Source organism: Lathyrus oleraceus, chromosome 2, assembly GCF_024323335.1.
Source record: "Lathyrus oleraceus cultivar Zhongwan6 chromosome 2, CAAS_Psat_ZW6_1.0, whole genome shotgun sequence".
NCBI lineage: Eukaryota > Viridiplantae > Streptophyta > Magnoliopsida > Fabales > Fabaceae > Lathyrus > Lathyrus oleraceus.
In genome coordinates, this window is record NC_066580.1 from 417,083,193 (window position 1) to 417,109,916 (window position 26,724).

The 26,724-nt window shown below is 34.5% G+C and overlaps 2 protein-coding genes across 2 annotated transcripts; one reads left to right on the plus strand and one right to left on the minus strand.

Annotated features, from left to right (window-relative positions):
• The first annotated feature begins 561 nt into the window (after positions 1-561).
• LOC127123501 (extensin-like) lies at positions 562-1,994 on the plus strand. Its single transcript, XM_051053712.1, has 2 exons — positions 562-1,524; positions 1,767-1,994. Exons 1-2 carry the CDS (start codon positions 562-564, stop codon positions 1,992-1,994), a joined length of 1,191 nt encoding a protein of 396 aa, XP_050909669.1.
• Positions 1,995-21,032: 19,038 nt separating this feature from the next.
• On the minus strand, positions 21,033-22,214 carry LOC127119837 (histone-lysine N-methyltransferase ASHR2). Its single transcript, XM_051050174.1, has one exon. The coding sequence runs from the start codon at positions 22,193-22,195 to the stop codon at positions 21,134-21,136; it is 1,062 nt and encodes a 353-aa protein (XP_050906131.1). The 5' UTR covers positions 22,196-22,214; the 3' UTR covers positions 21,033-21,133.
• Between the last annotated feature and the right edge of the window lie 4,510 nt (positions 22,215-26,724).

Sequence of the window (26,724 nt, forward strand, 5' to 3'; positions counted from 1 at the left end):
CGTTTCGCAGACTCAGATGATCACTACATTATCTCCTACGTTCTGGGAGTCAAGATAGTCATCACTGAGAAATCAATTGCCTCTCTTCTGATCGTGGAGAAGACAGGAGGAAGACGCATCTACAACATAAACCCTAGGGGAAAGTACTTGTCCCAGGAAGTAAACCCTACCATCTTCCAACAGAGTGCTGAAGGCAAGCATTCCAAGAACAAGGAACTACATCAGAACCTTCGGATCTGGCTGAAGATCATCTTAGGCACCATCCATCATCGTCCTACTTCAAACTCTTCTGACTACATCAACACAGATCAGAAGTGCATCTTGTACTGCATTCACAAGGGTCTAAAACTCTGTCTACCTGCACTCCTCTTCAAGTACCTCAGAGATTCAGTTAAAGACACCAGAAACAACATGAAGACAAGGAACTACATCCCTCTAGGGAGACTGATATCTGATGTATTGATCGAGAGTGGCCTCGTGGACCACCTGATTCAGCTCAGACTCATGGAAGATGTCACCATTGACACTGGAAGACCTCTGAATTCTCGGAATCTGAAGAGCATGGGAATCATTGATCAAGTCAGAGCCAAACCAACACTTGATACCTCCTGGGAAGCATTCAGAGATAAGAGGGAGATTCCCAACGGACTCTACCTGTTCTCCAAGGTTGACCCTCCAGAGGTAGTAGCCTACTATCTACAGAACTTTTCCAATCAAGGGGTGTATATCTCTGAATTCATAGTGGACTGGCTACCTGAGCATCCACCAAACTTTATGAAGAGGATGCGAGAGCCCTATGAGAAGTCCAAGAAGGAAAAGAAAGCTAAGCTGGGAGAATCCTCTGGATCAAGACCCCCAGTTCCTCTGGTTGGCTCTCCGGGTAAGTTTTTATCTCTCCCTCCCTCTGTCAAAATTAAACCAATTGCTTCTTCTCTTCCCCAAACAACTCCCATTTACACCTCTACTGAAACTCCTCCCTCAACCACCAGATCTTCTAACCCATCTTCTCTGAAATTCAACCTCACCACCACAACATTACTAGTTTCAGAAGCAGAAATGTTGAATGAAACCACCTCACCATCTCCTCAATCCCCACCTTACTACGAACTCTCCTCTAATACTGAACCATCTGACCCTCAATCCCCCACTCTGGCTCAGCTCCAAGCCCGTACTATGGCCTCTCAACAACCATCACATCCTGAACCTGAACCTGAAGTCACTTCCCCACCTCCGGAACATCCAAATCCAACCACATCTGAACCACAACCAACCCACTCTGAACCACAACCATTTGAACCAACCCACTCTAACATACCATCACCCATCACTTCCGCTGACCTAACAACTCCCACACTTAATCTAAGTTCCCCCATCTCACCCTCCTCACCCTCCCCAGCCTCTGCCACTGAACCAGAAACTACCCTTCCTACCCTTGAAAAAGCAATCCAGGTTTTTGCAGAGTCTTTAGTTGAGAAGGTCAAGTCTCTGACCATCAACTCTGGTATCAGTTATGATCCCTCTGCTGTAAGGATCCACTGGAATAAAGTGATAAGTTGGATAACCTCTGAAGCCTTCAAGCTAAAAGGCCTCTCTGAACAAGTCCGCGACGACTTCATCAGAGACGCTGCGATCAGACTCCAAGAGCGCCTAGCCAGAGAAGTTGAGGAACGGGCAAGGAAGGAAGCTGAAGAGAAAGCGCGTCAAGAAGAACTTTAGAGAATCAGAGAAGCTGAAGCAAGGCTATTGTTGATGTTGCTGTTGCTAAGGCTGAGGCAAAAGATAAAGCCGACGCTGAAGAAGTAGCTCGCATTGCTGAAGAAGTTGCTGCCAAAGCCAACGCTGATGAACTGACTCAGGGGGAACACTCCAACTCTGGGTTTGTCCCTCTGGTTTTGAAAACTCTAGAGGAACTGCAGAAAGAACAACAAATAGTTCGAGCCAGGCTAGATCAACAGGACTCTATCAATGTTAACATTCAGAACATGTTGTCCTAGCTGCTCCAAAGGATGCCTCCGCCTCCAAACCCTTAGGCACTTAGGCTATTTGCTTGTTGCTTTCTATGTTTTGTTATTTGCTCCTTACTTTCTGCTTTCTGGCATATGTGCTTATCTGTAAATGCTTCTCTATCAATATCAACTTTTTTTTGCTGCTATGTCTTTTTGATTCTGACAAAAAGGGGGAGAACTAAAACAACTCTGATGAAAACATAACTAATTCCTCTCAAGCACTGCAAACATTCTTAATAAACCATTACAATGACTAAAGATATGCAGGAAAGTAGCTAAAAGCACCAAACCAAGGAAGGTCCGGTAAGAACTTCTGAGCTATCCAAAGATCTAACTCAGGGGGAGCCCACTATACTATCTGATCTAAGATTTTCTTTAAATGTTTCATCTTTACTCTGAACTGTTTTGTCATCATCAAAAAGGGGGAGATTGTAAGAACAAAGTTGGTTCTATAATATATCTCTAAGATTTTGATGATAACAAAGGATGAAAAAAAAATGGTACTCTAATGAGATTTTTTCTTAGTGTGCAGGACTCTGACCATTTATGCAGGACTCTGACCATACATCAGATAGAAAATTACATCAGATATAAAATATTCGATGATCATATGCCACTCAGAAAGGATGCATCCAAAAGGTTCTGATTCTGATCAACGCAGATACCAGCGCAACATTAAGAAGTCAGAAGCTCCGATAAAAGACTACTAAATCCAGACTATGATACTAAAGAAGTCTAGATCATTAAGAAGCTCTGATGAGGTTATACATAATCATCCTCTGAAGACAAACTCTGATATATCAAGACTCTGACGTAGACTCACCAGTCCAGAACACGTAACCGAAAAGAATCTTAATATGGAAAGAAAGTATTTCAAGAAGGGAATAATGAGGCGTGCAAAACTGTTTTAGAAAGAAACAAGGAGAGTAATGACAGTAATCATTCTTCAATGACCAAGATTCTATCATCACTCCAACGATCCTTCACAACGACTATATAAAGAACAGAATACTTCACAAGAGCATACACCTGAGACATACAAGAAATCTCATTTATCCTCTCTCATTTTTCACGAGCTGCTGCTCTTACATGAAAAGCTATTGTTCTTATAATTCTGTAATATTTGCTTTTTGTTAGAATCACTTTACATTACAATTTATACTCTTGCTTGAACTACTTCCTCAAGTGACTCTGCGCAGTTTGAATACTTGAGAGGGATGGGATTTTATTCTCTTAGATGTTTGGTTGTGTAATCTTTCAAGATTAGTGAATTAAGTCCTTTTTGAAGGTGAAATCACCTTGGCCGGGTGGACTGGAGTAGCTTTGAATTTTAAGCGAACCAGTATAAAATTATGTGTCATTTCCTTTTTATTCTGTGTGTGTCTGATTTCTGAAAAAGTTTTTTATTTCCAAAACAATTCAAACCCCCTTTCTTGTTTTTCTCAACCTTCAAATCCATGGTCTGAAAATATTTGCAAACAAGACCTTAGTTTCCTTGAAAATTTATTTTCTATGATGAATGTCATGATGCGCATGTATGCATGAATGAAACAATCACACACAAGGCAAACACAAACAAAGGTCAAGGGATGGATCTAGTCATCATCAAAATCAATCATCCATTTTGGTGGATTATGGTTTTCACCTTATCAACATCCAAGTTCCATTGATATTGATGAGACTGATCGGATCAACAGAGAATCAAAGGGTTTGTTGTGAGTCACAAGCATGAAGTCGGGTTAAGAACCCTCCCAAAGGAGTGTACTAAGGAAAAAAAACTTGTAGATCATGTTCTAAAAAGTTCCTAGAGTCTTGATCCCATCTATCGGATACTATAGGTTAGGATGACTGACTCATCAACCCATATTATTCTCAAGAGAAACTCGTCTGAGTGTAGTATCGCGTAACAACTATTATCAAGTCTACACTTGAACAGTCTCCGCACTACGTCCTAAATAGGTCAAGTTGGGTTAAATGTTCTACGGTCCTCAGCTTCTCAGACCCCTAAATTAGAGAAAGTAATGCCTATCCACGACTTACTTATGTGACATCATTAACTCCAAAGAGGTCTCCACTGAGTAGGGGATTTCATGTTAACTCTTTCAGGACTACTCCTTCAAAGCCAATATGACTATACCACCATTCTATCTTAGGTTTCACTCAAGTTCGGGTTAGAACTTATCTCACCACACAGAGATCACCAAGCACAACAGACAGAATATCACACAACAATATATACAAACAAACATCAAATATACAAATATATACACACATAAAAGTAGGCTAAACCCACTGAAGACTACTCCCCAGCAGAGTCACCACTTAATTTCTGTAGCGGTAAATTCATGACCATCAAGCTATGGATAAACTTGACGTTAATAAAACCAGAGTCGCCACCGCGCTTTTATTGTTTCCAAAGAAAAAGGGAAAAGTACGAACAAAACCCAAAGATAATAAGTTTTCAAATCAAAACTAATAAAATGTCAGAGATTACAGGTAAGGGGGTTGGTTACACAAAGGAAAGGTGTTAGCACCCAAAGTATCCTAGGGAGCCCTTTTTTGTGTTCAAGTGTTTTGGTCAAAATGATGTTTGGTAAAATATAGAGTGGGGGGATGAGAAAAGAATTCATTAATTTCATTTTTGTGTTTGACAAGACCTTTGGTCTTATGCCTACGTACTAACATAAAAAGGAGGGATCAAAACCCCGTAGTTCGTGGTAGAAATTTCAAAGAAGTTTGTGGATTAATTTTAACAAAAGTTTTAAAAGGGAAGGCACAAAAGGCCAAAGACTTGAATGAGATTGTTAGTTCTTTTTCTCTTTTTGAAATTTAAAGTCAATATGGTTAAGTTCATTCACAAGTTCGATTTAAGAAAAAGTTTGAAAATTCATTGGCATAAGGCCAACGTTTCTAATCATTAAAACATGTTTAAGTTTGAAATCACAAGAAAAGAAGGTTTTGAAAAGAGAGAGAGAGAGAGAGAGAGAGAGAGAGAGAGAGAGATTTTGATATTAAAAAAGTGGGAGGAGATGAAGGGAGTATCCTAGACAAAAATTAAAAATTAAGGGTTGAAAAGATCTGACCAATGGGATGCAATCCAATAGACAAGAATGTCATATAGAAACCCATTTTCCTTTGGACTTTAACAAGCAACCATCATAAGCAATATCCAAGCAAACCATATGAAGACCAAGGCATCAAATAAAGATAGCTATAATATCCGAGCAAGCACTTCAATAGCTAGCAGTCTTCAAATGTCTTCATATGTATCAGATGAAATATTCCTTGGTCATTAGACACAATCATAAGACATGAACAATAATAGCATAACCATTTGAGCACATAGACAAAGTGATAGATGAATTAAGGGCACTCAAGTTCTTGCATCAGATGAAAGGCACAATCAAGGATAACTCAGTCTCAGATAATGGTATTGGCCAAGTCCTAAAAGCATATGGAAGTTGTCTATTCTAAGTCCAACAGTCCACCAACATATTTTTTAGAGTTTTTGTTAATATTAGGTATTTTAAGGTCCTAAGACCACAAACAAAATCAACAGCACACAATATATACAAGCACAAATGATATGGCTCAAGTGAGCAAAGTAAAAATGACTGAAACATAAACATCTTGCATGAAAATGTAAATGGCAATGAATGATAAAGGTACTGAAATTTAAATTGCATTAAGTAAATGACTTGAAAGTAAAGCAATGTTAATAAGAAGTTAGTCAATTATTAGTGAAGAGTTTTAATTGTTTAAGTCATTCTTTGGAGAACACTCAACCATTCATTCACAAGTATGAATCCATGAACCAAGACATCATTCATGAGAAGGGCTCAAACTTTGAAAAATCAATAAGTATGCCACTAGCTCTCATAAAAGGAAAAAAGGTCAAGTTTGCATACAATTCCATGAAGAATGGGAGACTTACAATCTCACTTATAGAATGTTATACCTTGCGGGATAAATTTAGCTCTATGTTAAGCAATCGTAATTGGACTTATGTAAAAAGTCACAACTATCTGAGGTCGAGCAATATAAATATAGGTGTTAATGCATGTTAGATATTTGGTACAAAGAACCAAACTGCTAAAACATACCACAAAAAAAAAGGCAGGGACCTATCTCAGTCAGGCTCATGTTGATTCATCTGACACAAGGTTATTGATGAATCAACTAGCATTAGACATAGAGAGAATTCATTGGTCAATGATGGATTGGGGAATAATAGGGATGAAGATGTAGAGGGAAGGGGAAAGAGAAACCCAAATTGATCACAGGAGGAAGTTCATCTGACCAATACTATCCATTCATTTTGGGGGATGAAATGTACATTTTATCAACCCTCTAAAACCAATAGTATTGGTCAAACAAAAGTCAAATCAACCATGACCAAGGCCCAATTAAAAAGTCAAACATCACAAGATCAATTAAATGGCTCAACATAATTTTAAACAATTAAACAATTAAAAATCAATTTTAAAATGAAATAAAATGCATTTTTAAATGGACAAAACCTCAAATCACCAAATAAATGGCCAATGGATTTGTCCTAGGTCAAACAGGGTCAAAGGACCTTAGGCAAAAAAATTCATAATTTTTGGAAAGTCAGAAGTATTTTAAAATATTTAAAAACAAGTCAAAAATAATTTAATTCACAAAAAATATCAAAATTAATCCAAAAATGATTTTAATTCAGAATATGGAAGAGGAAAGTCCCATTTTTTGGATTAAAAATGAAATTTCTATGAATTAAATAAAATAAGAGGATTAAACATAAAATCAAAAAATAAAATAAAATTAAAAAAAAACAAGGGTCATCAGATCTCCCTCTTTAATTGAGGTGGTAGATCGGATGGCCACAATGCGCGCTCTATCATGTACCACAGTCAACACATGTACACACGTGGTAATCAGAAGCGAAGGTCAGGATTAAAACATTCAAATGAGATCAAAAGGTTGGAAAGGCGCCAACGCACCACCGGAGTCCTAGCTCCGGCCTTCTTCTCCGGTGGACCTCACCGGACTGGTCCACCACCAACCTCCACTAAAATAAAAAGTGCATACACTAATTTAAAGGAAAAATACCCAGGAGCTCGAATATGACCTTAATTTTTCTTAATTCCAAGTATATTAAAAGATACATGGATTTGAAATTTGAGGTGCATGATCTGAGTTGCTTCGATTTGGCCTTAAAGCAACTCAATCTTGTTGCCTACATTGGTAGGTCTTCAGATAACCAAAGAACAATCAAAATAGTGGAGAATTCAGGGAGAATCGAAGAAGAGAAAAATTTGAAAATTCATCTTTGGTTTGCTTCAATTGAGCTTGATCTTGCTTCCAATTTGCCTTGGCCCGACTCTAACAACTTGCAGGAAGTGGATTGGATGATTGAAAGGCTTGGATTCTTGGAGTTTCAATTCCAAAACAGAATGAGAGTTGAAACTCGATTTCAAGTGAAATCTTCAAGCTTATCCTATAATGTAGGTTAGGGAGTTAGTGATGCAAAGCTTGTGCAAGAGATATCCCTTTTCTGATCAACAAGGGCATGTATTTATAGCATGAGGATTGCTTTCCACACCTTTTGAAAACTTGGCCAAATTTAGTAACTTGTGTGCATGGGTACATGGCCATGAATTTAGGCACAAATGATGATTGCATTGAGTCCAAATTTATGCACAAAATATTTTGAGATCATATCATGAAGCCATGCAAAGGTATTTGGAAATTAAGTTCAAAAGTTGGCAAAACAAACCATGCAAAGTAGCCATGCACAAGTCACTCAAAAATGATCCAACTTCAATGATCTTGGATGTTTTAGAAAGCTAATATGAAGGGGAACAACTTTGTTGTTAGAGACTTTTCCATTTCGAACTTGGATCATGATGAATTTTAAGGTGGAAGTTGGAGAAATAAAACATGGTTGAAAATTTTCTAAGTATAAAGTCAAATGATCACTTCTTCCGCCTTGAATAACTTTTTCTATGAGCTTCAAATGAAAATGGTTCCTTCTTCAAAGTTGTAGATATTTCACAATGTTTAAATTTTGTCTCAAATTTGACACCATTTGGATTTTTCATGAGGAAGTTATGGATTTTAGAAGTTGAGGATAAATGCTTATTCAATGATGATGGCCCAAAATGACCTATAATGTTTCCTCTTGGTACATGCCCTTGCAAGTTGAATTTGACATTTCTCAAAGAAGAAAAGTTAGATAAGACATATTTAATTTTATCATGAAACTCATATGGTCTTCATATCATAAAAATTGAGCAAATTAAGATTCATGGAAGTTGACCTTCTAACTAGGGCACAGACAAAATGACCTATAACCTTTCACCATAAAAAATGACTTTCCAAGCAAACTTAGATCTTGATGACAACATGAAAGTTGTTTGGAATGTAATAAAGAGTAACATTTCTCTTGGAATCATTTTAATATGACAAATATTGTAAGAGATATGGTCTAGGGAACCCCAGTTTTGACCAGTTGACTTTCTCTGGTCAACCTCTTTGAACCAACTTGCAAATTGGAAGTTTTATTGATCTTTGGGGATAATGGAGGATCATATATGCATAAGATGATGTATAATGAAGTATCCTTTGATATACTTGACCAAATGATGAAGAAACTTGTCGAGAAAGTCACACAAGATACATAGATGAATTAGGGTTTCCAAGGCAAATAAGCTTCAAATTCTTGATGATTTCTTGATCAAAATGATAAATAAAGAACATGGGGATCCATATATGATGCTTATAAACAATTTGGACCTTTTCTTTCTTGATCTCTTGTATTGAGGGTCTCAAACCCTAGATATGGACTTGATGATGCACAGATGGACACACACACTATCTACAAAAGAAACAAAGTTACACTAGACATATTTTTGGTATTTTGGTTAGTAAACAAAGAAAAATAAAGTATGATACAATCAAAAGTGCTTGGTGATCTCTCCCAATGCAAACCCAATGAATGAGGGGTGAGGGGGATACTAAGGTGTGATCCCAATGCCAATGCAAATGATGAGATATCATTAGGGATCTTAGGGTCAAAAGTGGGGTCTTATAGTCGACATGTAAGATCTATGCACCGACCTGTAAACGACATGCGTCGACTTGTAACAATTATGTGCTTCATATGTGTTGACCTGAGGAGTCAGCATATGAAACAAAAGCTACAAGCTTTAATACAGTAGCATACGCGTCGACCTATAGAATGCATGTGTCGACCTATAGTAGTGAAAATGTTTTTATAGGCCGACCTGTAGACCACATGCGTTGACTTGTAGACATCATGTGTCAACCTATAATGCAATTTTTTCACAAAAACTTAATTTTCATGCATTTTTCACAAAAGTCTCACAAAAACTTATTTTTCATGCATTTTTCACAAGAACTTATTTTTCATGGATTTTTCACAAAAACTTATTTTTCATGCATTTTTCACAAAAACTAATTTTTCATGCATTTGTGATGAAAACTTATTTTTCATGCATTTTTTATGCATGAGACCTTTTCCAAGTTGTTTCCAAATTCTTTTATGCTTCATAATTCTAAGATGCACTTAGAAAATCAGAGGGTACCGTTCAATATATATTAACGCTAAAGGATCCTAGTTTTGACATCATACAAAATACATCTAAACGAAGTTGCACTCACAAATGTATTAAATTCACTACAACAAATAATACTTTTCATGACGAAGCTTTCACCTCGAACAATAGAAAACCGAGGTATAAAGCCAAGACACTTTTTTATTATTTTAAAAAATAAAAAAACCATATATTCCCTCGAATTTTCAAAACACCGAGTGAAAAAACAACTCAGTACAAACTTCGATTCCCAACTATCGCAGTTTATGATTTTATTTGTTTATAAGTGTAAACAAAATGTTATAACCCTTTAGTTTCTATTTAACTGATGCATAAAATAATAAGATTTTACTATAAAAACACTTGTTAAATAGATTTTACCCTAATTCTTACTAATATGAAGTCACCCCAAACTCGCAAGCATCATTCTTTGGGATGGATTGCAAGACAAAAAAAATCTTTAATATTCTTCTATCTTGAACAAAACATTTTTCTGCCCTTGCAATCTATCTCACATAATGATCTTGATGTTGTCGTATTTGTATTTTTGGAATAACCCTTAGTTAAAGAAGGGAGCTCAACCTTTGAAGAGTACTCTCTTGATAAATTGCATGTGCAGAAAATCATTTTTGTTTCAAAAAAAAATTGTTTTAAAGGGTATGCAACAAAAAACTTGGATATCACTGAAGATTTATGGTAAAAATGTATTTTAATTTTATGTGTAAACAATGTAATTTAAAAAATATATATTCACTTCGGTTTTATAATTAAATCAGGTGTTTAATAATCATATTTTACTATAAAAACACTCGTTAAACAAATTTTACCCTAAGACTAACTTATATGTAGCAGCCCCAAAGAGATATTCATCAAACGTCATTTTACCCTTGAGATTTGGTGGAAGATTTTTAATGAATATATGTTGGAAGAGATATTCATCACCGTCCATTTGATCATGAGTTGCTACTACAGATCTCTGAGATGGATTGCAAGTGCAGAAAATAAAGATTCTCACTAGGAAACAAATCTCCAGCATCTTGCATGAGACATGGGCATAAAAAATATAAATCGTCATTGGGAAACAGATTTTACAATGTATTTTTAATATTATGTGTAAACACTGTAATTTTAAAAATAACAACTTATTCACCTCGGTTTTCTTCGTGACCGAGGGGATAGTTAAAGGGTTTTTTTACTATGTTCAACGTCCTTAAACAAATCTTAGTCGTCTATTTAATGTTTATCAACGCTAAAGAATATGCCATTAGTGATCCGCGTGAAACCTAAGGGATATCAATTATAAAAACATGCTGAATTTTGAAAATCTAACCTACATAGAACATGAATCGTTTGAAACATAAAGACGTTTGAAAAAGTTCTCTAAGATGGATTGAAAGAGCATAAAATTACTTGGATTTAATGTTTGTTTTCTTAAATATTTATTTGAGCATTCTTAAATATTTATTTGAGCACAAAATCATATATTTGAATATTGATTTTATTTATGTAACGCTTATTTTGTTTTACTTCATAATCAAATGCATTCAACATTTGTAGAAAATAATCTTGCATCCAACATTTGATATTCCGAAAGATTCAATAATTCGAATATCTAAAATCTAGATCTTTAGGAAATTTAATTTTTATCAAGATCCCTAGGGAGTTTGATTTTTATCTATATCTTTAAGGGTGTTGCTGCTGGGATTCAAACTCATGTGCATATAATGTTACCCTCGATTTTTCAATCACCGAAATGATAAGTGACAACTTTTTATGACGTTCTTCGTTAACTCGTTATTCCAGACGAGATAAAATACATTTCGTGTTCGACGTTAAAAACACTTTTTATAGTAGTAATTCTAACATATAATTTTCACATTCAAACATTTAAATAGATCCTAAATAAACAGGTATATGTTATAAATTTATCATACATCATCACGAAACCTAATTTACATATCATAAATAAAAAACTTTGATCATAGTTGCATAAATTATGACACTATTAATATATTAAATGAGAAGGTATAAAACTTATCTTTTTTGTAACCAGTGATTGATTGACCAAGTGTCTTGTACACAATCGGATCATTATTATAAATAAATTTAACTTTTTTCAATATATATAGTTTATATATGAATATATATATATATATATATATATATATATATATATATATATATATATATATATATATATATATATATATATATATATATATATATATATATATATATATATATATATATATATATATATATATATATATATATATATATATATATATATAATTTACTTATAACAATAGTCAGAAAAGAGAATGTATACTCTTGAACGATTTTCAATGCCATTTATTTAAGAATGTAATAACGTGATGAAATTTTACATATGTTCAAAGACATTTATAGAAAAAGTGGATGGGGCCTACCCTTTTATTAAAGAGTTACATTGATTCATCGTATTAATTAAAATCTGAATAATAATTTAAATGATACTCTTACACTAAAAAATTATAATGTTGACCATATTAATTCCAACTTGAAAAATAATTTAAATCATATTTTTTCACTAAAAGAACGGTTCACCATATTCAAATCTGAATAATAATTTAAAACATACTCAAAAAATTGTAATAATTCCATATATATTATACATTTATTCAACTATAAACTACATTATTCAAATACACTCATGATGTGATCTCTAATATCTATTTATTACGATATAAATATTCCAAGACCCATCAAAATAGCATTCAACCAATGTTGAATTTTATAAATCAACTAAATATCAATAAAATTTTAACGACTATGTGAGTGACGCAGACAAAGTACACTAAATGACACTGAAATGAGATTTTAATCAAAAGAAATGTTGTCCAACTTAATAATAATATAAAGAAATAGTAGTATTTGATCTATTACCGCAAGAAGGTAGAATCCCAAAATTTTACTATTATTGTTCATCTAATCATGGCACCAGACCAATAAAAACCTGTCCTCAACAAAATTTATGTAAAATCAATTCTTTTATCACGCGATACAACCTTGTACACGCGATGAATGAGCAACGACAAATAAAAAATCAACAAACCCACCAAATCAACATTAAGTAGTCAAATCTTCATCTTGCACCAACCAAGAAGCCAGAACACTTTGGTATTTGCAAATATGTTTGGACGAAGGAAATGAAAATTGTAAAGAATTCAAAATTTTGAGTAATTTAAAAAATTTAATTAAAATTTATTCATTTTAAATATTTTTTATTTGGATGTGGTATTAAAAAGATTTATTGTAATTTTTTAGACCATTTTCATAAATTTTAAAAAATTTGGGTCAAATTTAAAATATGAAAAAAAAAGCACTAATTTGCAAATTTTGAAAAATTTAAGGGAATAATTTGTAAAATTTGAAAATTATTAGAGATTTATTTACAATTTTTAAAAAATTTAGGATGAATTTGAAAATTTCATAAAATGTGAGAACCATCTTACAAAACTTGAAAATTAATAATAAATAATTTTTAAATTTTGAGATCATTTTCATAAATTTTAAAATTTTTGGACCAAATTTAAAATACGAAAAAAGGGACTAATTTGCAAATTTTGAAAATTTTAAAGGACTAATTTGTAAAATTTAAAAATTATTAGAGACTTCTTTACAATTTTTAAAAATTTTAGGTATGAATTTGAAAATTTTATAAAATGTGAGAACCATCTTACAAAATTTGAAAAATTCATAATAAATAATTTAACATTCATATTATATAGTTTATATAGTGTGAATGGAGAATTTTAGATACTCTACTTTTTGAGAAATTTTTACCCAAATAATCCAGGTTTTAAAAAAAATCCTAAAATAACTCAGTTTTTAAAAAAAATCTCAAACTATCCCACTTTGAAGAGGACACGTCAGATGAATTGGCGTCTACTCTTAAACTTAGAGAGGAGGCACAAATTGGATTGGCTAGTCCACCTTGTTTTGCCAATCCAATTGACGCATAAGTGTTAAGTTTTAAAGGAGGCGTCAATTGGTCTGACACCTGTATGTTTCTTAATTATTTTTGAAAAACATTGTACATGATAGATAAAGTCGAAATCAGACCAATTCATATTAATATAAATACCCGTTTCCACAAAAAAAGACTAATGTTGATGACCGAGATCACCTAACCGACATCCAGTCCCACATCCCCTAACTACCCGAACTCGTGATCCTAACCCACGTTGATGATTCACCCCAAGTGTTTGAGTATCTGAGAGGGCAGGAACATCACCACCAACTGCAAGAGATTGCCTGAGATAGTCATACAAATCAATGTAGTCTTGTGTATGCATCGAAAGGATACCGTCATAGCCGAGTTCATGACCCATGTCAGAGTAGTTGGGTTGTGTTTGAGTTGTTGGAGGGCGACCCGGACGGTTGAAGGGAGACATTCGTGTGAATGATGCGTCGAGGAAAGGTTGAAATGATTGTTGTGGTGCAGAGACGGAACCAGAAATATTAACAAGTGGGGGCTAATAAATCTTAATTAAATTATTGTATGATTAATTTATTTTTAATGTTATTAAAAATATATATTTTTATGATGTGATCAAATTTTTATTTAATATTTAATATTTTATATTGTTAGATATTTGATTTTTCACAAAGTTATTGTTGAAACGGGAAAAGGAATATACATCGACAATTTAAAATAATTTTACACTGTCAATCAATCAACCACTTATATTCCACCAAATCAAACTTATATTTTAAAATGAGATTAAAAATTTTTTTTACACCATCATCCAATAGAATTATAACGTTCTGCCATGTCATACCAGTATTTTAAAATTAAATATGTGATTTGGCATGATACACGTTTCTGATTGGTTGGCAGTGTAAAAATATTTTACACTTTCAGGGCATAGTCTTTTTTCTCTTTTAAAATTACATTGATGAGATGACAAATTAATGAATTTTTATTGAAGAATAATGTAAAACTATTTTATAATTTCAATGCACCATCTTTAATCTCTATTAAAAAAATATTTTTATTGCTCATGATTTTTGAACACAAAACAAAAATTAATTTTTAAAATAAATACATCATTATTTTTTTTAAATTGTTGATTTATAATATCAAGAAATAAATATATCAATAAATACAAAATATTTTACCAATATTTTTTTTAAAATATTAATTTAGTAGGAGAAATATCTTAAATTATATTTAAAATAAATATTAAGTTATTAAAGTACTATTGCTTAAATAATATAAAAAATGTTAGTATAATTAATTTAAAATAGTAAGTGGGGGCAGCCGCCCCTATTGCACTATATGTGCCTTCGTCCCTGTTGTAGTGTTTGGTAGAGATATGGTTGTTGAAGGTTTTGGTTTTGAGATGTTTGGACTTCTTGGCTATGGTAGGAGGAGGGACGATTGATGTTAAATGATCGTTGGGTGTTTTGGCTAAGGCGGCTATGATACGGTGATATGTTGGATGCATAACGATGTTGGATGTCTTGATGATGATCTAGTTGTTGGTGGTGGTACGGGGTATGCTCTTGGTATTGTGGTTGAGTGTTTGACATGTTAGGTTTGTAGGTTTGTGTGTTTGTGGATTAGAAGTTTTGATGGATAGGGGGTTGTGAGTAGCCGGTTTGACAATGTTGTTGGCGGTTAGATGTTGAGCATTTTGGTGTATAAGTTGTCTGACGTGGGTCGTATAGGTACATATCATCGGCAATGAACTCAAATCCAACCGATCTGTACCAAGCCATATAATTACGACTTGGTTTTTCTTCAATTGGCATCACAACGTCAGTTAAGACATGGTCTTGATGGTGCTTCAATTTGGGACACTCAGATCTAGCGAAGCTTTGCCATGGGTTAAAGTTCCATTGGTCGTTAACTTTGCGTAGATGTCATTCTCCTAGGTTTGTTGGGGGATCTGGGATGTGTTGAAGCATACCGAACTGCAATTTAACACGATCACTATTGTGCATCTCCACAGTGGTGAACCTTATGATCGGTGTGCATGCAGTCCAAACAGTTGCGTCTTGTTCGTTGATTTCATGGTCATGGTCCAAATTTAGATATGAATGCCAAATGAACTGAAATGTGAACATATATTACATTATAAATTTGGTAGAAGAAATTAACAAATTATTATGAAATAATTAGGCTAATGGTCATACATCGGTTGGTCGAAGGTGATCCAAGAGATTGCGATACTGGGTAATACAGTGGGACATCTGTTATAACTCATACCACGTGCCGACCATTTGCACCATAAAAGTAAAAATATTATTTAGAGATAATAATCGATAAAGTAAGTAAATATAGTCCTTTTTTAAGAACTTACTTTTGTGCATACGGGAATGTGAATGGGTTGTTGTTGACGGGCGCTAGGGACGGTAGTCTGCACCAACCCCATGCTTGGAGCAAAACAACACATCTAGAAAATGTAGATGTGTCTTTGTATGCATTTTTACACAAAGAGCTATAAAGATAAGCCAAACAAGCGGACCCCCAGCTGTAACTTCCTATTCTATCTACATGTCTTAGTACAGGTAAATACATAACATGCATACTAGAACCACTATCTTCGGGAAATAAAAATAAACCAATTAAAAGCATAATGTAACACCTAGTTTTTATTGTTCGAGCCTCTTCGGTAGAATTCTCATCTAACTGTAACCTGTTATAATATGCCTTAAGGTGTGGAAGGAGTATACCTTGACCTCTCGAGTTATCATCTAACAAATCAGCATCCAAGAGGTCCATGCAAATTGAATTTGCATAGTTGGTTTTACCATTTACTGCCTTACCTTCGATAGGCAGTCCCAATAACATGTAGACGTCTTCTAACGTCACGGTACATTCACCGATTGGAAACTAGAATGTGTGTGTCTCGGGACGCCATCTTTCACATAATGCAAGAATAAATTTATTATCCACCGACCAAGACATTATTTTGCTTATATGTCCAAAATCAGCGAGTTCGACATATGGTTGAATCATCGGGTCCATGTGTACAAATTCGTTGAGCCGAGTTCGAAACCTAGAAACATCCTAAAAAAGAAACAACAAAATATGTTAATTTATAAAATATAAACAACAAATTAAGTATCGTTATTAAAAATTATTCTAGGAAAATAATACAATAATTAAACGCTTACATAAGTTGTTATGTTTGCAACTGTGCCTCTGGACGATTCATCCATAGTGAGGAAAGACATCTTGTCGGAGTAAATATTTGAAATAGTGGTTGTTGGAGATGAAATAGTTGTTGTTGTAGAGGAAGAAGTGATTGTTGGCGAGGAAAAAATGTGAGACTTGCATGATTATTTATAATGAGTGACATGCAAAGACATTCAAACGTTTGAATGCATGGATAGTAGTGCTTGCATGCTAACGCCAAATGGTTTGGCTTACACATGCAAATGTAACATGCAAGCGCCAATCAAACTGACGCCTCCTAGGCTTGCATGCATGCATGGTCTTAACCTAGCCTGGTGCCTGCATGGCTCTGCATGCTAAGTTACGAGGTCTGCAAGGAATACATGCTCGTGCCAATTGGACTGTCGCCCACGTACAAGGAATACATGCTAGCTCCAATTGAATTGGCTCTAGGGCTTGCATGCTTGACATATCATTTGTCTATTTAAGTGTCTTACTATCTACATTCAGCAATCAACACAAATTCATCTGCACCAAAAAAATATTACTTTTCATCTACACAAAAAATATTACAATGTCATCTGCACCAAAATATACTATCAATGCTCACTGCAACGGTGAGACATATGAGTGTAATTTATACGTGTTTTATTTTTGAAACACCGATACTATCTGACTTACGATCAAGAGAAATTCATATTTCTTGCATTTGAAAAAAACGAATTGAATCCTGCATAGGATCTGGTCTTGTGTCACAAATCACGTATCAAAATCTAATTTTTTTCGAGAACAGTCAATGCAAAATTTTCCCGCTAAAGGAACGGGACAACGAAGATGTTGAATATATGTTTGTTAGTCACGAAAATTCTGGTTGCAACTATACTTAGTTATATATCACTCTTCAACCAAGTATACCATCTCAACAATCTCAGATAACTAATCAAGTTGAATCTGATGAATTTGATTCAGAAAACTCAGATGAAGTCGACCCAGAAGCAGATGCAGAAGTCAACATCGTTGATGAAGAAGAAGAAGAGACTGAGATACATGTCGATCATATGTTGAGCAACAACATTGAAGGTGAAGATCATCCAACGCCATTACGTCCAAGTCATGTATATAATCTGCCTCAACATATGACAAACATGGATCTGCATGACGATGAAACATCTAACAGTGTTTTTTATAACCTGTATCCATGATCAGGGGGTGAGTTAAAAGTGGGAGACATGTTCCTCACTAAATAAGAATGTGTGCGAGCTATCAAAAAATTTAACATGAATAACTCTGCTGATTTCACCGTGATACACACTGATTCGAGAAGGTATGTCATCGAATGTCGTAACATCCTTTGCAAGTTTCAGTTGGCTGCGTCTCACAAAAAGAAAAGTGAATCTTGGGAGATAGCTTCTATAGACCCATCTCACAGTTGCATTGCAACTAATGTTGAACAAGATCACTGTAAATTAAGCGTTGCATTGATACGTCAAGACATTTTTCCGCTTGTTAACAAAGACCCATCAGTGAAGGTGAGTATAATAATATCTCATATCTTCATAAAATATAATTATACTCCATCTTACAAGAAAACATGGATTGCGAGGACAAAGGTTGTTGAACAGGTATTTGGCAACTGGGAGGATTCATACAAAGAATTGTCACGGTTTTTATGGGCATTAAAAACATACATACCAGGAACTGTTGCAATTATGGAGACATTTCCAGCATTTACGCCAGACAGAACCTGTGTTGCTGGAAATATAGAATATTTCACTACCTCTTTGGGCGTTTGAACCGTGCATCAAAGGTTTTACATTCTGCCATTCTATTATTCAAATTGATGGAACATGGTTATACAACAAATACAAGGATACTTTTCTTATGGCTGTTGCACAAGACGACAATAATAATGTCTTTCCCATTGCCTTTTCTCTGGTTGAAGGTGAAACCGCTGGTGGTTAGGGTTTCTTCCTTCGACATCTCAGAACACATGTCGCTCCACAAACCAATCTCTGTTTGATTTCAGATAGACATGTTGTCATTGAGAGTGCTTACAATAACCATGATAACGGATGGCATGGTCCTCCTTCTACCCATGTCTATTGCATTAGACATATCGCACAAAACTTCATGCGTGCAATCAAAGAGAAGTACCTTCGCAAAAAAATGGTGAATGTAGGGTATGCTCTAACTCAACCGTCATTTCAATATTACCGTGATGAAATTAGATTGTCTAATGCAGATGCAGGAAGATGGGTGGATAACATACCAGTAGAGCAGTGGACAAGGGCATTTGACAGAGGCTGTCGATGGGGCCACATGATAACAAACCTTGTGGAATGCATGAACGACGTATTCAAAGGCTTTAGAAATCTACCAATAACCGCTTTGGTCAGAACAACCTATTTTAGGTTGGCTTCTACCTTCCCAACCAGAGGTGAAAGATGGAGTGCAGTGTTAATGTCAGGTCAAATATTCAGTGAATGTTGTATGAAAGTGATGAAGAGGAAAGTATCAAAGCTAGCACACACGTGGTTACAGTCTTTGACCGTCATATGCAAAATTTCAGTGTACAGGAAACAATTGACCACAATGAGGAGAGGCCAAATTTATCCTATGATGTCAAACTAAATAGAAGTTGGTGCAATTGTGGAAAGTTCCAGGCCTTCCGTATTCTTTACTCCCATGTCATTGCGGCATGCGCACGTACTCGTCAGGACGCTTACAACCATCTAACTGATGTTTACAAGGCCATTATCGTCATGAATGTGGATAACAAAAGCTTCTCGGTGTTACCAATGGAGGAATACTAGTCTCCATATGAAGGTGGCATAGTTTGGCACAACGATGAAATGCGAAGGAAGAAAAAGGGATGGCTAAACAACACGCGTATTAGAATAGAAATGGATACGACTGATAAAATGATAAGATTATGTGGTATGTGTCGTCAACCAGGACACAATAAGAACAAATGTCACAATCTAGGAGCAACATCTGCATCATAATTTAGTGTCTCCTTTCAATTTTTGTAACCTTGCATTTTTATATATCACTATCTTTTTGTTAAAACAAGGTTAACAACAAACATGACTACAACATAAGCAAACTTAAAACAGAACATTTCTAATTGATTGCAACAATCAAACTGATGTCATCTCGTCCAAACATCATTTCCCTAACATCCTTGTCAGTTTTTACTCACACCCAACCAAATATACTATTGAGTCTCTTAATACTTCTAATTTTTTCCCTTATGGTATTTTTCCATCTAACCAACGAACCAACTCCATCTTCAGTTGATCCAAACTACATATGTTTCAGAAGAGCATCAACATCAGAGGATTGTCTCTCGAATCACTTTTCCATAGCGACGACGAACACCAAACATGTTTGCAATATGACGAAATGAGATGTGGAAAAATGAATCACACAAAACATCTATTTATAAAAAAAATCACATTACACTGAGGCGCCAGACCAATTGGTGCCTCCTCTTCAAAATTTAACATGAGCGCCAATTGAATTGGCAACACCATGTGTTGTAGTCAATCCAATTGGCGCCTCCACTTAAAGTTTAAGGGTAGGCGCCAATTGGTCTGGCGCTTATGCCTTACGTATTTTTTTTAAACTGGGATAGTTTGAGAAATTTTTTGAAAACGGGATTTTTTTGGATTTTTTTTTAAATGGGGTATTTTGGTTTAAAAAAATCACTTTTTGATGTCATTTGGAATTTTTAAAATATAATTTGAATAAAATATTTTATAAATTTATATTATTTTAATTATTCTCCATATTTATTTATCTAAATAATAGATTTTGGTTAAATTATTTTAAATTTCTTTAAAAAAATAATTCTTTTATTAAATAATTTATTCAAACACACTTTATGATGATCATTCATTAATGCAATTGATACTATTTATAAGAGAATGTTAACTTTTTAAATTTATTGAATAATCATCTGATTTATTTATATCTGATCTTATTTATACAAAAAATTAATTTTTAGATTTATAACTAATATATCTTATTTATTTATTCAATGAATTTAATTTATTTATTTTTTAAATAGAACCGAGGGAGTACAATTCACAAATAGATTATTTAATGAATTAAAAAAGATAAAAAATTTATAAGTAAACTTGGAATAGTGAAACCATCAAAAGTACACAATTTCATATCAATTCCTATAAAAGTTTGTACATAAGTACAGAACAATAGCAACATGTTACCTTCTCTAACCATGGTTAGAAGACATGAGCAATCACCACACACGTTTCAAACAAAGTCTAAATAAGTCCTTCCACAAAAGTCCAAACATTTTAACAAAAGAAGACTTAGAAAAGTAATCCAAACTGAACTTAAGTGGTAGAGTCAACTTTCAAATTACCACAAAAGTTACACTCAAGAACATTACATTTTTCACCATCTTTTGGAGGTAGAGGAGCCAAAGTTCCTGAACAATTCACCTTATCACAAACAAACTTGGACAAGAAAATCTTATGTGGCAGATCACTGTCCTTGTTCTCCCCCTCATTCCAATTTGCTTCAATCTTACACCTATCACATTCACAAACAAAACCAAAATCCTCCATCAAGATTCTTTTCCTCGTTGAGTAATCCTTATTAATCCTTTGGTAGCTTATGCAGATCTCACTTCCAGCATCAACATCCTTAATCAACCTAATAACAATATCAGTATTATGTTCATCCTTTTCCACGTAATCAAACCTGCATGCATTAGGAATACAATCATGGTTAAAAATAGTGGTAATTGGGTAAATTCCATAAGCCTTAATGGATCTTTGAGGCCCATTTGGCGAATAAGGTTCCATTAAGCTAAAAGAGTTTGCTCTTTCTATTGCAATGACTTTAGCTGCTAGTTCTGGCGAAAAGTTCATGTGAGGTGGACAAAAAGGTGAGATAAGAGAATGAATGAAGTTAGCAGGACCAAATATAGCATCACTTTTATCATAATTCGGAACACTATGAAGAGAAAGTAAAGTCTCAAGATTTGAAGGAGTGTGAATAGCAAGATTGTAAGCAGCAACAATTAAACGAGCTTGAACTTGGAGTTGAGAAGATTTTTCTGATAAAGGTGAAGCGGGGTTTTGAAGATGAGAGAGTGTTTGACATGTCCAAGAAGAGTGAGAGGAGTTGAGGGAAATAGAGAGACACTTTTGGCTGCAGAAAATGTAGTTTGAGCAAGAAGGACATGAAAATGTTTGTGAAGGTGGTAGGGTTCTGAAGCAGTGGTGACAGTAAGGGGAAGGTGAAGGAGAGAAGAGAGGTGATGCTGAGAAGAGAAGGAGAGGGGATTCAGTGATGATTGTTTGGCCAGCTTTGAGATCTTGTGCTGCAATAAGGGCTCTACCTTTGTTAGGTATGTTCACCATTTTAAAGAGAGAGGTTAGAGCAGCCATGGTTATTGTCTATGGATGAATTAACTACTCTTCACAAAAGTTTTAGGATTCAATATCTATAAATGTAATGACCAAAACGGTGGCAAGATGATACTTAACAACTCAGATTTTAATATCTTATTTCTCTAGTAGTATAATATTGCATTGACACCACCAATGCACTCAAATAAAGAAAGTGGTAGAGAGTGAAAGAAAATGAACTGTTGAATAAATATATAGTTTTCTGGTGCGGAAGGTAGTAGGACGGCTATGTTCAACCGTGAAAAGTCTCCAATAAGGTTTTGATTTTTTCAATACTTATTATTTTAAGGTAGTTGTTAAGTTTATGGTATAGTATAATATTTCATCGACACCACCAATGCACCAATAAAGAAAGTGCTCTATTAATGTGGTAAACAGAGAGAGAATCAAAGAAAATGAAGTTTTAAATAAATATAATGTATTATGGTTCGGAATATACTGATTGTTCAGACTTTTTTTCTAAAAAATGCCCCAAAGTTGAAATTAATATTCCATAATATTTAAGTTTGAATCTTTTTTCCCAATCTGTCCCCTTTTTTGATTTGGGCTCGTCCATTCATTGGACGAGTTGATGAAGACCATTTTGCGCTGGATAGGCTCGGCCATTTATTGGCCGAGCTAGTGAAGGGATTAAATTTTTTTATTTTTTATTATTTTAAAAACTATTATATAATTAAATAACTTTATTAAAATTATTATTAAATAGTTTTCTAATTAATTCTATATTTAATTAATATAATTGATTTTTTTTAAAAAAATAATAATATTTTTATAAAAATATTTAAAATAAAATGTTAATAATAATAGTTTTCTAATATTGTTTTTTTAAAAATACTAATAATAAAATGAATTTTTTTTAAATATTAATAATAGAAATGATTTATTTTTTTAAGAATTACAATGGAAGAAATACATTTTATTGATATAATGGAACGAATACATTTTATTTATAGTGACCGCCTGTTCCACATCTTGTGCCAACTTTTTTGCGTTTTTCCTTGCCCAAGTCTTCTTGTCTTCGTCTTGCGGGAAACGGAGATAAGCCGGAAGATAATTCATCATGGGCGTCTTGTTGTTGATGTTGTTGTTGACTAAGATGTTGTTGTGATGTGTTTGGAGGCATATCCATACCGTCGAGTTCTTGAATGCGAAAAGAAGGCATATTCATTAGATGGTCATCGGTGAGGTCAAAGTTGGGTAGTGAATGTGGGAGTTGTGTGTAGGTGCTGGGTTGGGTGTGTTAGATAAGAGGATAATAGACATCATCAGGGTTGTATGTAGGAGTGGGATGTGCGAATGTGGTGTTAGATGTTTGGGGTTGAGAATGAGGGTTTGAGTATTCAAAGTTGGGTTGAGGAATTTGAGTGTATTGTATGGGTGGGCGTAGGTTGGTTTGTTGTTGATATTGTTGGTTGTAATAGTAGTTTGTTTGAGGGAATGGAGTGTGGGGATTATGGTGTTGGGTTAAGGTGGAATAAATTGTGTGTTGTTGTGTGGTCTGGGTGTGTTGGTAAGTTTGTTGAGCTGAGGATGATGGTTGGTTATGTTGTTGTGGGGGTGATGTTGTTTGTTGGGTTGAAGAAGCTACACATTGACGGGGATCATTCAAAAACTGTGTTGGAGCAACGTGCATAAAAGGAATTGATAAAAACCAATTCATGTATTCTCTACCCGGCTTAGACTCACCAATTACCGAGTTTCCTTGTAACACCAAATGCCTTCTTCTTTTCCATTCTTTTAGCTCTTCTTTGTTTAAATCTTGCCAATGTGTGTCCCAAGCTTGGACCATAGTCATGTTATGGTGTTCACTTAGACATCTTGGCTGAGACGGTATTTGTTGTTCAAATCCAAATTGGAGTTTGACTTGATCCCTCTGATGCATCTCAACGGTAAAGAAACATACCATATATGTTGTTGCACTCCAAACTCGGCTGTCATTATAATCAGGCACTGGATATTGTATGTACGGCCTCCAAATAAACTGTTAAAAGAAATATAACTATTAGAATGTATAAAATAAATTTAAATAAGTTGAATATTATAATTAATCATTCTTACATCGTTTTCTTCCATGTGTTCTATTGCAACACGGTACCCTCGTAGATGATGACGAGGATTATTTCCATAATTCATACCTCGTTTGCACCATCTTGCATATTAAAAAAATACCTTAAAGCGACGTATAAATAATTTTGAGAAATATAAATTGCATTTAAATAAAAATCGTTACCTTAATACATAAGGATGTGATGGAACCTCGGTACTAACCGGGGCTAACAAGGGTATGCGTGTGAATGCCCATACAGTTAGTAATACAACACATCCTCATATGCTCTTGACTCCTTTATGGGCTGCCTTGCACATATGTCTATATAGTGTCACCAGACAAGCAGATCCCCAACTGTATGTATTACATTTTTCAAGGTCTCCTACTAAAGGTAACCAAGAAGAATGCAACAAATTGTGACTCTTATCTGGCATTAAAAAAGTAGCAATTAAAAGTAAAATATAAATTTTTGAATGAAGAATATTTTCTGCCTCGGTCGGGTTAGGGTTATTTTTCAGTTGTGTTAATACTTCTTCTAACCAAACTATTTTGACAGAAGCCCCATTTTTATCCGAAGTTGTTGGTTTGATGCCCAAATTCTCCATGTAAACATCATTGGTTACGTTTGTAGGCCATTAACAGCTTTACCATGGATTTGGAGACCGAGTAACATACTCACATCCTCTAGTGTGATAGTACATTCACCCGTTGGTAAATGAAAGGTATGTGTCCCGGGTCTCCATCTCTCTAACAATGCAACAATTAATTTAGAATCTACTTTTAGACTTGCAATCTTGGCCACATTTGCAAACCGGCTAGTTCCAAATACGGTATTATAACCGCACTTGGTTGAATGTATGTATGCGAATGGACCCGAAACCTATCATCTTGCTGAAATTCAAATAAAAATGGTAATGAATATTTGATGTGATATTTACATATTGAATTTGTGAAATAGATTTGAAAGAGACTTACGTATTCGGCAATGTTTGCCGCCGTCCCACGGTGTGATTCGCCCATCCATAACAAAGACATTTTGGATTTGAAGATAGTGAATATTTGTAGAGAGTAAATATTTGAAGAGAGTAAGTATTTGTGAAATAGAAATTGTAGGAAGGTGATGAGAAAGAATTGTAGAGAAAAGGATTATTTATAGTAGTAAAATATAATAAATATATAGGTTAGAATTTTAATGGGTGATTGGACAATTCATGGAATGCATGCAAAATATTTTGGCAAGGAATCCTGCAAAGAAGAGATTCCCACGCTGATGAGAAATTTCACTGCCCAAAAGCCTGCTTTCAGACTCGTCACTTTGATGGACGAGTTAAGCTTTGTTATGTATGAGCTCGTCCAATGGAATGACGAGATAATTCATTTGCCGTATGGGCTCGTCCAATGGAATGACGAGGTTATTCTTCAAGGGTTATGGCTCACCCAATGAATGGACGAGCTAGTAAAGCCTAGGGTTCACGCTTTCTGTCTCTTCCTGCATGTGATTTGTATAGGGTTTGGTTTACTATAAATACCATTAACATCTTCATTCATTCTCACCAAACCAAATCTACTACATTTATATCTTTACTTATTTTCATCAAACAAAATATTCTACATTCATATCTCCTAAATCAAATCAAATATTCCACATCCATGGCTCAAAGAAATTTAATTGTCTTTATCCATTCCGAAGGGTCCCTTTTCACAGATCCAAGTGAGGGATTCTCATTTTGCAATACGAATTTGCATATGTTCAAAATCCACATCAACTCCAACTTCCATCATTTAAAAGACCTATTGAAAAAAAGTTACAACGTTATGTTGAAGACATCATTTATCGCCATCCATTATTTAATGGAGATGATAATACCGTCTTTTACATAATGACACCCATTGAGACCGACGAAGATGTCAAGTCGATGTTTCAATGTCATATAACATTATCTCAATTACCCACCATTGAGATATATGTTCGTCTAGTCGAAAATCTTGAAGAACAACCGAGTCACAATGAAAATGTTGAAGAACAACCGACTCACAACGAAAATCTTCGTTATCCAACGCAATCTGTACAGTCACACGACTATGGAATGAGTCAAGCCATTGATGAAGAACAGACTCAAAATAATGAACCATTCATACCAAATGAAGAGGTAGGCGAGAATAGTGAGGATGATCTTGAGGAGGTTCGATTTGAAGATCTATTTGGTGTTAGCGATGACGATGGCAATGAAGACATATTCGACACACTGACCGTTGCACTAAGAGCGCAACAATTAGTTTGTACAACCCACTTGTGCACATGCAAAACATAAGTTTGGATGATGCTGAACCAATCTCCATTTTCGGAAGTTTCATACCAACTCACAATGCTGACGAAATAGATGAGGGCATCGAGTATGAAAATAAGGAAGAGTGTGTTCTGGCATTGCAACAAGGGCATATAAAACGTAGTCTAGATTTT

Bases quoted from the DNA above. Each gene is read 5' to 3' on its own strand.
- LOC127123501 (XM_051053712.1), top strand. From the start codon at position 562: ATGGGAATCATTGATCAAGTCAGAGCCAAACCAACACTTGATACCTCC. The intron at 1,525-1,766 runs GTAAGGATCCAC...GCTGTTGCTAAG, and splicing joins TCAGTTATGATCCCTCTGCT to GCTGAGGCAAAAGATAAAGC.
- LOC127119837 (XM_051050174.1), bottom strand. From the start codon at position 22,195: ATGGCTGCTCTAACCTCTCTCTTTAAAATGGTGAACATACCTAACAAA.